A 15,656-nucleotide genomic window follows, 5' to 3' on the forward strand; every position below is an offset into this window, starting at 1 on the left:
CTTACTTACTGTGTCTGTTCACAGAATACTCAACCCACTAAAGCCTTTTTATTTGTATCACTATGCTGTACTGCAGTGTTTCCCATTGCTGTCCTCAGGGTACACTACTCTGCATGTTTTAGATGTTTCTCTGCTTTAATACAACTGATTCAGATAACTGCAGCAAAAACCTGTTAGCCAACCGTCAACTGATTTTTTAAAAGATTGTTAAAGCAGGGAAACATCTAAGACATGCTGGGCAGCATGCCTTGAGGGCCATGGTTGGAAAACACTAGTGTAATGCACTGTTTTGTTTTAACTTCCAACCTTGGGTTCATGTGTTTGTTTCCCGTTTAACTCTTTCAGTCAGTGAATGGTTAACAGCAGAACATAAGAATGGCCATGAAAAATATATAACTGAAACAATTTGATAAAAAAAAATCAACCTGATAAAATGTTTCTTCCATAAACAGTGAAAATGATTTGGTCATATACTTCCTTTTTTGACAGAGATACCGCAGCATAGTAATATTTCTTGCTGTCCACTCAAAAACAAAGTAAAACAAAAGAAAAGTCAGAGTGAGGACTCTTCACTATCGATTTCGCACATCTAATTTGGCTGACAGTTGGTCACGTGGTTTCAAGCAAGTTTCCGTGTTGACAGAGCTTTGTTGCAGAGCAGTCGGTGTTGAGTTTCTGAGGAGGATGCGGTGCGGTCATGGCCTTTTTCAAGACGCAAGAGCGAACCAAGGAAAGGTTAGTGCCGCTCTCCCGCTTGTTACCATTATTGTTTCTGCCGGGGAGGTCAGTAGTAGCCTTTTTTTTTTTTTTTTTTTTTGTCGCAGCCGCATATTTTACACAGCGGGGTGTTTGCTTTCACTGCGGCTGAATGTCATTAATTTGCCGTCGGGGCCACTCAGCTAATGAGAGCTCCTCTGACAGCTGTGGGGTGCTTCTCATTATTGAAGTCATGAAGCTGCTGCCCGGTTTGAGCCTGAGCCAGGGCGAAACAACACATGACGGCTGCTTCATTTCATGCCTGGAAATAATAAGTGCTAAGTGACTTGCACTGTAATCTATATTTATCTCCAGCCATCATCTCATACAAGCTCTGCTTGACCTCACCTCTCTGAGTTGAGGTCATCGATGGTGGTTTGACACTGGGAACAGTGTTGTTGACAGTAGGTGCTCTAAGCTGAGCTCACAGCAAAAAGACAGGCTTTAATGTTAGAATTCTAAAAGGTGTAAAATAACATTTTTGATGCAGGTAAAACACCGTTAACAAACAGAATTCCGTCAGCAACAAGAAAACGGATTGTAAATCTGTTCTTGTTTGATCAAGAGATAGCAAAACCTCTATTTGTTTCGTGTGGCTATAGGCTACCATCCTCGATATATCGCAAATATATAATTAAAGTAGTGTCAGAGCGCGCATTATTACTATTATTATTTCAAATGACTGTTTGGATTTCATAGGTGAGCGATATGGAATATAAATTTTATCGCGATATTTTACGGTGCAGTGATAATGACAAAAAATACGATTAAAATTATTTTTAGGCACTTGTATGGCAGTGAATGCTTGTATGGCTCTTATCAGTTTAGTTTTTTAAAGATTATTAAATGGGATTTAGCAAGACATGGTTAACTATTCTTATTATGATAATACATTTTTCACATTGAACAATGCAATAAAAGGGCTAATATATTTCAAGTGTTCTGGACTTGCGTTTTCCCAGTTTTTTCATAATGGGCAGCGCTAAACCCCATGATGAAACATAGCAGTAGCAATTTTGAGGCAAAGTGGTTTTGTCTTTCTTTTTTTTTTTTTTTTTTTTTTTTTTTTTTTTTTTTTTTAAATAAGTAATGGTGGAGAAGCTGGTCAGAGTTGATTGGAAGGTAGATGAAGCTAAAATACAGGACAATCCTGAAAGATGACCCGTTAGAGGTTGAGTGAATAGTAGTTCACCTTCCAGCAGAACTATGACAATAAACATCCAGTTAATCCCCAGTTCTGCAACTTTTAGATGTGATTCTTCTTTACCACGCCTGTATCAAACAATAAGGTCATCAAGCTGCAAAGTGCTGCAGAGGGACTTCAGCCATATGACGTTGGAGCAGGGATGTATGTAAAGTTTGCATCATTCCAACCTTCAAGAATTTGAGCGTAACACCCCTAGTTTAGATGTGTTAGCTTGGCCTAGTTAAAGTCCAGAACTAAATCCAACTGAAAATCTACAGCAAGAATTCAAAATTGACGCACACTGTTTTGTGTGTTCGAGTTAAGACTTTGAACAATTCTGACTGTGCCTCACCTGGTAATTATTTTCACAGATTTCATTTCACGATGCATGTTATGTAGTTCGGCCATCTTAAAAGAAACCTGCTAGCTGAAAGTGATGCTCTTTGAGCAACATGTGAGTTAAATTAGATGGTAAAGCCTCTTTGACAGAAAACCATTGTATGTTTTGAGTGGCCATGCTGACCAAACAGCTTGGGGGTAAACAGGTTACCATGTTCTGGAAAAAAAAAAAAATTGAAATAATGTCATCACCGGGCTGCACAGTGGCGCAGTTGGTAAAGCTGTTGCCTTGTAGTAAGAAGGTTCTGGGTTCGTTTCCTGGCCCCGGTCTTTCTGCATGGAGTTTGCATGTTGGTCTATGTTTGTGTGAAAATGTCCAATAATTAGCCAAAGAGTCCTCCATTAACCAACTGAGTAGTCTTGTTTTTTTGTTGTTTTTTTCTGTCACTTGGTTGGTTCAACTACATTGAAACTAAATAGTCAAACTCTGTATATCCTGTACTAATGTTATTATTTTAGTAATATTTTAGTATTTTTTAATATACTAGTTTTTAGTTGCCTAATGTTCAGTTTGCTGATTTTTTTATTTTTTTTCACAGGTTTTCTCTGTTGTTGCTGGACTTGGAGGAATATTACTTTGAGCAGTACACTGCTTGCCATGTGACAAGCCCTTCAATAAAGGAGAAGTAAGTGAGAGCATTAATGGAAATTCTGAAACTTAATCTCGTCATCTGCTTTGCTTCAGGAAATGACTTTCTCAGACTTTTTTTTTTTTTTCCTGAAATATAAAAGATTGATTCAAATCTGTCACCTCTGTAATGTTCGCTTCGTGCCTATGGTGGCATTTGAAGTCTATTGAAGAATCAAACATTGTTTCATTCTGTAATACAAGAGTGAGCAAACTAAAAGAAGATAAAGATCAGATATCACCAAGCATAATATAAACACAGTGACTACATGACAGCTAAGCGTAACTGTACTTCTCCCTTTTGTGTGTTAGATGATTTAGGTTTGTTTTAGGAGCTAATGCTAACAGCACAACAACACAATGTGTTGACCTCATTCTGAATTAGAAAATGCTCCAGTTATGATGTGTACATGATCACAATGTTCTGTCTGTATTATAATCTTTCTGCACCAGTAAGAATATTTAAGTTAATATTATTTATTAGATTATTTTAAGTGTATTTTTTCATGGCAGTGTCTCATTGAGAATAAAGGGCATTTATGTTAAAGATTAGTTTTGCATGTAAATGTTCAACAAACGGTCCTTTATGAGGTTGTCATTTCTATATATGTATATTATTTTATTGGACTGTGACCACTCAAATAGCTGTAACAATAATTGAGTCTTTAGTCAAAAAACATTACATTTATTTTCTTGGATTTAAATCCTTTTGTTTTCATGTACGAAAATGTTTAATTTTTATAGAAATAAAACAAAGAAAAACCTTCTAATAAATATTGATAGTTCATGTTGTTGAGCAGAAAATAAAGCTTAAAGCTGACATATGTAACTTGTTTGATTTTGGCTTTTTAAAACAAAATTGTAAATGTGGTTTAAATAAAATGGTAACATAGCTGTGTTTTTTTTCTTCCAGTAAGATCAGAGGTTCCTTCAAAGTTTGCTCCAGATCCATCATATTTGATCCAGATGGCCTTACAGAGCCAATTATAAAGGTTTGTGTTGATACTGCAAATGCATTTTTCTGTCTTTTTAATCCTGCAGTTTATGGAGATACAGTCCACACTTTTACAGTTCATAAATCATAAAAACCATCCAATGTAGGATTGTTGAAAGCTAAAACATCAAGTAGTGCAAGTGCAATTAAGACTCACTTGATAACTTTTCTCATGGACTGTTTATGTGATGCTATGATTAAGGCGAGATAAGAGAGTTTATTGATCCCACAATCAGGAAATGTACATGTGCTAGCAGGTTTTGAGTAGCTGTGCCCGTCTTTATGGCTTATCCTAATCGATCCTCGATGTTTGCAGATTCCTCTGCGAGACTGTCAGAGAATCGAGTTTGTGGAGAAAGAGAACAATCCTTTTAACGAGTGAGTTTTCCTTCATTTCTGAGTACTTGTCGTTTTGTCAAACTGGTTTGCTTACTTGAAAATGTTTTGCAGCTACGCTGCATGCTTTGTTTTGTAAAAAAAACGTCTGCTAAAAGTCTTTCAACCTCATTGGATTTGTGTTCCTCTCTCAGGCCGCAGCCACCGGCCATCACAGTTTCCTGTAAGCAGGTGAGATATTCTACAAAGCCTCCAACTCAGGGCTGCATTTTTCTGTTTAGCCTGAGTGAATGCGCCTGACTCATTTTCACTTTTTCTTTCAGGTTATTTTCATCAAGGAAAGCAACGTCATTACGCCATATAGGAATGAAAGGGTGAGTCAGCTGGAGCTGCTGTTTACCTCATGTGCTTCACTGTAGCAGCCTTATGGCTATCATTATCTTAACTGATTATAACTTAACTTTTACTCACATTTAAATCTAACTAAAGAGAACAGAGAAATCTCAAAGTAAAACTCAATATTTGACAGTGTTACATAAGAAATATTTTTAAAAATTGGTAAAGAAGAGAGTTCTGTCAGCTTTTCTGGCTGCTTAACTTAATTTCTCTTATTTTGGCAGGGATCAAAGAAACTGACCTTTGAACTGGAAGGTTGGAGTAAAACAGAAGATGTGGTACAGACATTATTGCAGGTATGTGATTTTAAAATAGAAAATCAGATTATTTAAGCTGATTATGTCTTTTAAAAGTGTTTCAAAGACATTTCAATTGTTTTCATTGCTTTAAGATATGCACAACACATAAGATAACGTATCATTTACAAAGTACTTTAACAGTATTAGCAAGGCTCAACAAAGTACTGTACAGTCACACCTAGCGTAAAGGACAGAGTAAAAAGAACAGCACAAACACACTCAGACATTGTCTTTGGAACAACTTCAAAAAGGCTTCTGCTCCGGTCGCAATTGGAGAAAAGTTTATGTCTACTGCTAATTTTACTTGACAATAAAGTGTCAGAGTAGAATCAATATTCACTTCTAGTTTTTATAAGGCTCTGTTTTATAGGAAGAAAGATAAATACAAGCAGCATCACTTTCACCTCGTCATTTAAGTTTCAAAGATTGAGCAACATCCTAACGTCAAAATAAAGCCGAACTGAGCGCACACTGATGGTGTTGAGCAGAAAATAAAGCTTAAAAAATGCAAAGATGCTGAAAAAGAGCACAGAGTCGTAGCACAGACAATAGAAAAAAGTGGAGGTCTGAGATTAGTACCCTGTGGTACTCCCCACCCCGATTTCATTTTAACCAAGGGTAGAACTCAGTTTTCCACTTTTTCAGAACTTTACATAAGAAAACCTAAAAAAACCCACCTCAAGTCTGACTAAAGAGAACTGCCACAGTGGGTGCCTGATGGGTTCATACTGCAAACCAGATGGGTGACAGGCAGACTGGCTCCAAGCGGTCAAACTCATACACAGGGTAGTAAAACCAATGGATCTTCAGGGGATTGTGAAATAAGAGCCCTGGTCTTTACCACCTTCTCTATTTTCACCACACAGGAGGCATCACTCCTTTCCTAAACATCACCAGAAATATTAAATGGGGAAATATCAGACAACTCGTGTAATTTTGGTCTCAGACATGTTCTTGTGTCATGAATGTTTCGTACTGTTGTTGCACAAATTTGTGGCATTACTAGGTAGTTTGGTGAGCAAACTACTACCCTCTGCTTTTCTACTGATGATGTCACAGTAAAAGCACCGGAAACATGGAGAACTGCTAGCAAAACAAAACCACAGCCACCCTGCACATTCATCTACAGAGGAAATGATGTTCCCTATTAGCAGGGATACATTCATTATGTGAAATTTGGGACCTGGAGATCAGCCAGTTTCTGTAGTATTTTTGCAAAAACAATAATAAAATAAATTTGATGAATGTGTTTAATCCTCTCTGAGCCTTTTATCTCATTGTTATTTTTCTGTTTTTTATCCTCCTAAATCTGGTAGCTCCACAGGGCTTCCTGTCTGGACAAACTAGGAGACCAGACGGCTATGGTAGGTTGATCATTACCTAACCTCACCTCATTTCAGACAATAAAAAACATTAAAAAAAGATCCTGAGTGACTCATCCCGTGGCATCAACATATTTTTACATTTGAATATCTGTAACTCCTTAGATTGCGGCTAATCTGCAGTCCCGACTGGCAAGGTCGTCGTTTGATAAGAATTGGTAAGTAGATATCCGAAATTCATACTGGTTTAATTTCATACACTAGCAAAAACATAGATTAGTTTTGGGGTAAACGTAACAATGCTCTGCTGTGAAGTTTTCAGAGTGTTGCAGAGAAGCCACACATGGAGTGTCCTGTAGAGATGGTGATGCCTCTGGTGTCCAACCCGGGCCACGTCTGTGTCACAAATGAAAACCTTTACTTCCAGCCCCTGAACGGACATCCGGTGAGTCCACAGACACAGCGGCCGGCTGCTCGCAAAACGATGCCGCCCGACAGAAACGCCGGTTAACCTCGCATGTCGTTTCAGCAGCACGTGATTCAAATCAAACTGAATGAAGTCAGGAGGATCTACAAACGGCGGCATGGGCTCAGGCCTCTGGTGAGCAGCGCTGGACGCCTGCTTCAAAAATAAAACATCACTCACTGTGCGTCCATAACTACAGAAAGATTGTAAAACGTGTGTGTGTTTGTGTTTATTCAGGGGCTGGAGGTGTTCTGTAGTGAGAATAACTTGTGTTCCGACATCTACTTGAAGTTTTACTACCCAGCCGACCGAGATGAAATCTACTACTACATCGCTACGTTTCTGGGTAAGAAAGCACTGGAAAGCTTTTGCTGTAGAAGAGCCAAGCGTTCGTCATCAGTAAGCAGAAATGGAAATGACTGTGAATGAAATTAGTCCGCACCTCAAAGATGATTTAATAATAATAAAATCCCAGGAAATAATTTTTGCCTGTAGGCATCAGATTATACAACACCCAACTTTGAATGTCTTGAAATTTATTCTGAACGCATTTATAGATTCACATATTTGCATACTTGCTTTTAATTTGTTCATTTTATTTACATTTTGTATTTAGGTCATGTTTCAGTTTCTTGTAATTTCACATGTGTGTCATAATTTTTTTTAAATCTTTAATATATATTTATATTTGCTTATATGTTATTCTTTGGATGGGAGCAGCTTGTCAACAAATAAGCAATTTTTCTTTGGCGATAAATAAAGTATATTTTGATTCTGAAGTTTATGACTAAAAAACGAGAGCATGAGAAATAATTTAAAAGAATTTCTCATATCTACTGGCAAAATCCATCTGAAACACAAGTTTGAGAAGAAAAAAGATACAACAAAGTTGAACTCTTAGACAACCAGGTATTTCATCTTTATATAATATGAGAACATTACTTTTTTTTCTATCTGCACCTAAAAAACATTGAATAAATGATCTGGTTCTCAATCACACCTGACGATCATTTCATGTGTTTATTAATGCATATACATTCTATATCTTGCATTTTGACGTGTTAGTTGTAATGTTTACGTCAACAATAAGTCATTAAGAAGCATAAAACTTTAAAAAGTGGAGAATGTTAATAGTGCTATCAGACATTTAGATTTTTTTCTATTTATTTATGTGAATGCAGCAGAGTTTAAAATGTCCTGTAAAAAATACAGGAGAAAAGATCCCTTATTGTTGGTGTTGAAATGTTCAAATGAATCCGATGTCATTGAGTTTTCCTCTGTTTGGCTCAGAGAATCACATAAAGGAGCACACAGCAGAGAGCTACATGCTGCAGTGGCAGCGCGGCATTCTCAGCAACTATGAGTATCTCCTCCATTTGAACAACCTGGCCGACCGCAGCTGCAACGACCTGTCCCAGTACCCCGTCTTCCCCTGGGTCATAGCCGACTACACCAGCACGCAGTTAGGTGGGTCGGTGTTCCTGTTGCAGGCGGAGAACAAGCTGGAAATGTGTGGAAAAACCAAAGCTGTGAGAGATTTTTATTTATTCAAGGCTTTCTTCTTTTTATTTTTTTATAAGATTTGGCAAATTCGGACACATTCAGGGACCTGAGTAAACCCATTGGGGCCCTGAATCAGGAGCGTCTCGACAGACTGCTGGTGAGAGGTTTAAAGTTGTTTTCTGTGTTTTAAGCTGTTGCTGTGTGCAAGGAGACCCCCACCCATCCCTCGGTAACCTCTGAGTGGTTCTGCTCTCACAGGCTCGGTATGGAGGCATGCCCGAACCGCGCTTCATCTACGGGAGCCATTACTCCTCTCCAGGATACGTCCTGTTTTACCTCGTCAGAGTCGGTATGTTGAAGCTCTAAGCTCAAAGCTAATCAGCATTTATAACAATTCATGATAAAATGAATGATACAATTGCAGCTCCTTTAATTGTAAATATTTTTTAATAAAAAAAATAGCGCTGCAATTAATGATTATTTTAGTAATCGATTAATCGATAGTTCTGTCGATTAATTGAAAAGGACAACATGCTCTAAAGATTTGGACTTTTTAATGCAATATTAGAAATATATTAAAAACGCAATTGAAAAAATGATTCAGTTCCTTCTTTTAAATAAGAAAATAAACTTTTTGCCTAAATTCAATACCATAACATTCTTTTATTAAATCTGAACCGGGTAAAGCCAACGGTATGCAACCTGATGAATTCTGGGTAGAACAGAATTATGGACAAAGGGTTTTTTTTTTATCATAAATGCAAAATTAACGCATATGTTGGATTAATTACTGCTCTAAATATGTTTTTTGAGTCTTTATAATCCCGTTAAAGATTAAGTGATTACAAAATTACCTGAAGATTATGTCAGTAATCGATTAATCCAATGAATCGTTTTAGCTCTAGATAAAAATGAAGTCAGATTTAAATATTTTGCTGAAATGTAACAGAAGCTGTCCTCTCTCATCAGCTCCAGAGCACATGCTGTGTCTGCAGAACGGCCGCTTCGACCACGCAGACCGCATGTTCAACAGGTAGCATTACTCCAACTTATCAACATTTGTTTTCTTATATTAATCTCAACTAAAGTTCTCCATTCATGAAACTTTCCACAAAAATTGCACATTTTTTATTCTCTTTACTTTTGATGATCATCAGCCGTTTGTGTATAAGTGTTTTCATTTTTCTGATAGAATATTTACTTTGGTGCTTCTGTTTCCTGCAGCATCAGTGAAACATGGAAAAACTGCTTAGAGGGAGCAACAGACTTTAAAGAGGTAAAAACTGCACGTTAATTTTACATAGAGTACTGACAGGACTAGTTCTCCTACTCTTTGTGGGTTTCCTCAGCATTTTGTTAAAACAGCGCCCCTAGTGGAATATCGGAGGAGAGGAAACATGAGATCAAAGCAGCTAAATTATTTTTAATTCATTTGTTGTTAAAGATTTCTTTGTATGTTTTTCATCCAAACTAAGCTGTGCATTGCAACCAGCAGAATGTTATTGAGAATGTTTTTTTTTTCTTTTTTCCATCAAAGAGAACTTTAGAGAACAGTTTTATGAAAGATTTGCTCCATTGAGTTTGACACTTTAGGGGTAAAAGAGGTCATAGTTTGCAAATACAGCATCTCTGGAGGAGTGCGTTATATCTTTATGTCCTTACTATTGCAGCTGATCCCAGAGTTTTATGGAAATGACTCCAGCTTCCTGGAAAACAGACTGAGTCTTGATTTGGGCCGAAAGCAGAATGGAACGTTAGTCGGTGACGTTCTTCTCCCTCCGTGGGCCTCGGGTAAGTTAACTTTTGTCTGCATATCCCAGGTGGAGTGACCTGGAAAAACCTGGAATTTGATTTAAAGATTTTCAATGTTTACTTAAATAAGAGGAAATATTTGAACGTATTAACCAGGTGACAATGAAGAACTAGTTCTCATTTACACTGTAAATAAAGGAAGTTTTTATTTTTCTGACTTTATTTCTAGTCGTATTTGTGTAAAACATTGATCAATCTCTTTTATAGTCTGTTTTGTACAGGTTTAATGCTCTCAGCCTGACAAATGCAGAAATTTCTGACACATGTTGCAGTTTTATGATATTGCTCCTGGAAAACTGGCTTAAAGAGATTTTCTAACGCTGAGCCTTAAACGTGGGGGAAAATATGGAACTTTGAAATGCATAGAAAACCTTGTGTCAAGTCAATAAAGTCAAAGTGTATTTTATCTTTCCAGATGCCAGTGATTTTCTTAAAAAGCACCAGCTTGCCTTGGAGAGTCAGTATGTATCAGAGCACCTTCATGAATGGATCGACTTGGTGTTTGGATTCAAGCAGAGGGGCACTGAAGCTGTCGAAGCTCATAATGGTAACACTCACTTCAAAAAAAAAAAAAAAAAACCAAACTATTCAGAAAATTTCATGTCCATTTTAATTTTCTTTCTAGTTTTTCACCCGTTGACCTACGAAGGCGGGATAGACTGTGACAGGTGTCAAAGAAAATCACCTGAAAATGATAATTATTGTTGTTCTACGAGGTTCATCACTAACCACTGTCCCCCTCTCCCCGGGAAGCATCGAGGACACGGACCAGAGAATAGCCATGCTGACGCAGATCCTGGAGTTCGGCCAGACGCCCAAGCAGCTCTTCACGAGCCCTCACCCCCAGAGGATCATACCCCGGTTCCAGAACCTCACACGGAGCTCCAGCGTCAACTCCGCCGTAGGCGAGCTGTCCCCTGGTAACGCTGCAGCTCACGCATTCAGATGCCTCTGTTTCAACTGTGTATTATCAGTAAAACACATCTACTGTTTTCCAGTAATCTGCTCCAGTAAAGCATTCTGATTTCAAAATAAAATTCAACGTTCACACACAGTGGCAAACCCACAAAGTGGGTGTGAAGTTAAGGCCATGTTCCAATTACAAACTTGAATATCAAACGATGTAGTTCGGGATTGCAGAGTGAAGGAAAACGTTTATGAAAAATGTTCACAAAAAAAAAGAATCTGCAGCAGTTTTACACCCTTAAATGTTTGGTCCTATTTGACGTCAATATGGCTTGTGGCAAACCAAACTTCTTACTGCTTCTAGTTTCACCACTTTTATGTAAACCTCACAACTATTTGCTGCTTTGTGTTCCTCTATCATACAAAATCCTGTTAAAATGCATTGAAATGTATTATTGTATTGATAAAATGTAGAAAGTGGTGTGAAACGTTTTCTTCCATGTGCTGTTTCAGTCTCTCTGTGTGAGGACTCGTCGTTTGAAGACCTGACTGAGGAAAGCAGGAGGATGGCCTGGGCCAACATGGCAACTCTGAAGAGGATCTCCAGCCACAAAATCCATAAGGAGTAAGTCTGCTTGCTTTCTTCTCGGCAACGGTAATAAAAGAGTCATAGATGTAACGCGGTGGAGCACAGAACTGAAAGTTTAGTTTCAGACATGACGTTTGGGCAGCAGGCAGCATCGTCTGCTTTGGAATGTTTCAATGGTTTTGTGACGACAGATTTGTTTTCATGAAATATTAGAAATAAATTTCCTAAATATATGCACTTTTCACTCTAAACATGTAACTAATTCTGCCTTTTAAACGTCCAGAGCCGTGACGGGCATCGCTGTGACTCGAGACGGAGCTTCGATCTTCTCTACATCTCAAGGTTTGGAGAGAAAAATACCTGCTTGGTATTTTGTGTTGTTTGGTAGCTAAGCAACTGGAAAGTTGCAACTGGAAAGTTTTCTCCTCCATCAAATTTAAGTTGAACTTAACAACTTAACATGTCTCACTTTTCTGTCAACTTGATGCTTTTATTCCAGACTCAACACTTAAAATGTTTTCCAAAGAGCTGAAGGAATTCCAGAGGAGCGTCTCCTTCTCCAACATGGTAAACAGCTGGATTTCCTGCCGTTTCACGTCACATAAAGCAAGTCCAGCTCTGCGAACAGTAAACCTCTCTGCTGTTTTCCAGGCGTTATCTTCATGCTTGATGCTGGCCGACGGGAAAACTGTGTTGTGTTCTTCATGGGACAACAACGTGTAAGTACAGTGAGTGAGTGAACGAGTGATTAATTTTACTTGATGACTCTTTCCTGACCTTCTCTGTCTTCCCTGGCAGATACTTCTACTCCATCCCTTACGGCCGGCGGCAGGACACACTGATGGGTCACGATGACGCCATCAGTGAGATGTGCTGGTTTGATGATAGGCTCTATACAGCGTCCTGGGATTCCACTGTTAAGGTGCCCTTTTTTTTTCACCTGCAAAAAGGTATTTTAAACACTACTAACGCTTTACTTTCTGATGAGCATTGCACAGATTAAAGACGCACCGATTGAAAATTCTGGCTGACTTTAAAAGCCTCACTTGACTATTTTGATTTATTATTTTTTTGTTCTGGTGTTAATTTTGCAGGTATGGCAGTGTTCTTCTAAAAACCAACCTGGCAACAAAAAAAATACATTTGAGCTGCTGGCTGAGTTGGAACATGATGCTGGGGTGAGTCGCATATCTGCATCAGTTTACTATATTTTATGGTCACTATATTTTATTGTTGGGAAAAATACAACATTATTTGTACTAGAACATGTATTATACTTTTCATTGTCAGCTAAATCTTTCTTGCTTGATGCTAATAAAACCTGGCTTCCTTGCTGTCTTACCTTCAGGTAAACACGGTCGGTCTGAATCCTGCTGGAACTCTGCTGGTGTCTGGCTGTAAAGACGGGACGGTCACCATCTGGGACACCAGCAGCTACCGGACTCTTCACCAGGTCCACTGCCATGCTGGAACCATCCACCATGCCGCCTTCAGTCCTGGTGTGTCACAATAGCAAACTACACCCTGTTCTTTCTGCCATGTGCAAGAGCAGCAATATGATTAAGCCTTAGCATTGATCAAATCTGGACAGAAACCTCTTGATTTTATGAAGTATTTTCTCTTATGTAGAGAATATTCAAGTTTCTCCTTGAATATATATGTTTAGAAGCATGTTTGAAAGGTCTGGGTAACTCAAAGCAAGTCTCTGGTTGTTACTTTCCTCAGACAGCAGACATGTTCTCAGCGTTGGTGATGACTGCTGTATGAAGGTGATGGACGTTCAGACTGGAATGATGATCTCTTCTGTTAAAGCTGAGGAGGAGCAAAGGTATGAAACATATTGTCGCTACATCTGAAGCTTTTTAACAGCTTCAGATGTGCCTTAGCATCCAACATAAGGCACGCTTATGTTGGATGCTGCTAACATAAGCGTGCCTTGGAAAAGTTTTCATACCCATGAACTAAAATCTATAATGTATTTTATGTGACAGACCAACACATTACAAAGTGGAGGGGAAGCACACATGGTTTGCAATTAAAAACCAAAAGCTGTGGCATGCATTCGTATTGATCTTTACTAAAACGCCCATAAATAAAACTGAGTTCAACCACTCAACCTGAGAAGTGATCTGCTGATTAGTCTCTAGAGTTCAGGGTTGGGTTCTAAAATAATAAGCCAATGATAACTCTAGAGTAACTGCAGAAATCCACAGTGAAAAAGAAAACTGTAAGAAATCTTGTCTGTACTTCACATTTGTTGGGAGATTCAGGGCGATCCTGGAAGAAAAGCTGCTGAACTGCAAAAGAAGAGCTTTCTAGGTTAAATCACATTCATGACCCAGTCAAAGTCCATCCAGAGCTAAATCTAATTTTAGTATCTTAGATGAGCCTTGAAAAATGAAAGTTCAGTCTGACTGAGCTTGAGCTATTTTGCATAGAAGGAGCCAAGTACTAAACCATGTCACACTTTTCAGATTATTTGTACAGGAAATCTGATGACACTGTATTTATCTTTACATCACAGTTCTGTCCTACTTTGAGTTTGGACTCAACAATAAAATACATTCAGGTTTATGGCTATAAGGTGACAAAATGTGGAAAAGTTTATGGTGTGTTGACGTTTTTTTTTTCTTGCTGTTTTGAGTAGCTGCCTTATCTATGAAGACCCTTATCTGTGGGATTTATCAGTGTCTCTGCGTTTTGCAGATGTTTCTGCTGGGACGGGAGCTCGGTGCTGTGTGGAGGACGCTCTGGTAACCTCCTTCTGTGGGACCTGCTCAGCAACAGGGTCATCAGCAGAATCCCCGCTCACTCTGGTACAACTCATCTTTATGAGTTAACCACAACTTTACATGAAGGATAGTAATAAAACAATCCACCCTGATTCACTGTCAACATACACAATAAAGACAGACTTATTAAAGAATCGGGTTAAGAAGGCAGATTTTGTGTTATTTTACGCCAAACAGTGAGCTGATTAATAAATATAAGCGCTTGCTTTTCCAGGTGCTGTCACCGCCATGTGGATGAATGAACTGTGCAACACGGTGATCACAGGTGGAGAGGACAAGCAGATCATGTTCTGGAGGCTGCAGAGTTAAAGGTCTCTCTGCAGCGACGGAGACCAAATCCTCTAGTTAAACGCACAGGACATGTTTCCCTCTGATCATGTGACCCAAGTCCAAGGAACAGACTGATCTGAGATTTTACCCTTACCCTTACAGTATGCCAGAAAGTTGGGTGGAGGACGTAATGTTACCATAATGTTAATCGTTGTCAATTATATCGAAATACAAACATGTCTAAATGCAGTGTTTGCTTGAGAGCAGGAAGCTAAAACAATTTCATTGCCTTATTTTCAATTGTTTTTAATGTCATTTATGGATAGTTGTGTGGATTTTATTTTATTATGATTTTTTTTAGGTTATTCTGAGGAACAGCTGTAAACCCAAGAAGCTTGTATAGGTTATAGGACGGATGTTAATTTTTTTTAAATCATCAATGATGTTTCTACTTCCATTGCTTTATGTGCATTTTATTGTTTAATGTGGACCCAGTGCTTTATGCTGCTCAGGTGTTGCTACAAAAACACAAAATTACCTCGAAAGTGGTCGTCCAGTTTGTTTTTTAGCTCAACTGAAAAACAAAACATGGAGAACCTAAAAGGGATACTGGAAGGAAAAAAAACTTTCTTGCCTGATCTCATGCACACAAGAAAATGGTAAGCACAAAATACTATCTCATGCGAACCACTAAGTTTATATTATCCTTTTTTTCCCTTCCATGTCCCTTTAGGGACACCATAAGCAAAAGTAGCAGTTAAAAAAAAAACATTTTATCTTATCCATCCATACAAACTGAGAGCCTATAATCTTTAACCACAAGTAAACAAATGTAGTATAGCTAAGTAGCTAGCATCATATGATGCCGGTGAAATAAATGGGGAAATAAAATGGTGCTAGCTAGCCTGGTAAAAACTAGCCTCTTGGATTTTGTTTAAATTATTTAGCTATTTTCCTCAATGTCTAAGGTTAAGCTGTAATGTGTGTAATGTGTCAGTTCAA

General features: G+C 38.3%; 1 protein-coding gene across 3 annotated transcripts; it reads left to right on the forward strand.

The window, feature by feature from the left end:
• Positions 1 to 619: 619 nt before the first annotated feature.
• nsmaf (neutral sphingomyelinase (N-SMase) activation associated factor) lies at positions 620 to 15,114 on the forward strand. Of its 3 annotated transcripts, XM_008438388.1 has the most exons (31): positions 620 to 735; positions 2,881 to 2,967; positions 3,883 to 3,961; positions 4,280 to 4,341; positions 4,494 to 4,530; positions 4,623 to 4,673; positions 4,920 to 4,991; positions 6,311 to 6,358; positions 6,482 to 6,534; positions 6,632 to 6,761; positions 6,846 to 6,917; positions 7,020 to 7,128; positions 8,073 to 8,249; positions 8,363 to 8,442; positions 8,544 to 8,634; positions 9,255 to 9,318; positions 9,510 to 9,561; positions 9,956 to 10,076; positions 10,513 to 10,644; positions 10,723 to 10,765; positions 10,851 to 11,017; positions 11,517 to 11,628; positions 11,876 to 11,934; positions 12,092 to 12,159; positions 12,244 to 12,311; positions 12,391 to 12,514; positions 12,687 to 12,770; positions 12,941 to 13,091; positions 13,318 to 13,420; positions 14,299 to 14,408; positions 14,599 to 15,114. In XM_008438388.1, exons 1-31 carry the CDS (start codon positions 698 to 700, stop codon positions 14,691 to 14,693), a joined length of 2,739 nt encoding a protein of 912 aa, XP_008436610.1. In that variant the 5' UTR covers positions 620 to 697; the 3' UTR covers positions 14,694 to 15,114. The 3 variants fall into 3 exon arrangements, with proteins under 3 accessions (XP_008436610.1, XP_008436609.1, XP_017157469.1); XM_008438387.1 differs by having other exon boundaries at positions 12,092 to 12,311; XM_017301980.1 differs by having other exon boundaries at positions 6,849 to 6,917; positions 12,092 to 12,311.
• The last annotated feature ends 542 nt before the right edge of the window (positions 15,115 to 15,656 follow it).

Source organism: Poecilia reticulata, linkage group LG20, assembly GCF_000633615.1.
Source record: "Poecilia reticulata strain Guanapo linkage group LG20, Guppy_female_1.0+MT, whole genome shotgun sequence".
NCBI lineage: Eukaryota > Metazoa > Chordata > Actinopteri > Cyprinodontiformes > Poeciliidae > Poecilia > Poecilia reticulata.

Excerpts from the sequence above, each read along its gene's own strand:
- nsmaf (XM_008438387.1), top strand. The coding sequence starts at position 698 with ATGGCCTTTTTCAAGACGCAAGAGCGAACCAAGGAAAG. Across the intron at positions 8,635-9,254 it reads GTTTTACCTCGTCAGAGTCG|CTCCAGAGCACATGCTGTGT; the intron begins GTATGTTGAAGC and ends CTCTCTCATCAG. Across the intron at positions 10,645-10,722 it reads AGCTGTCGAAGCTCATAATG|TTTTTCACCCGTTGACCTAC; the intron begins GTAACACTCACT and ends TTTTCTTTCTAG.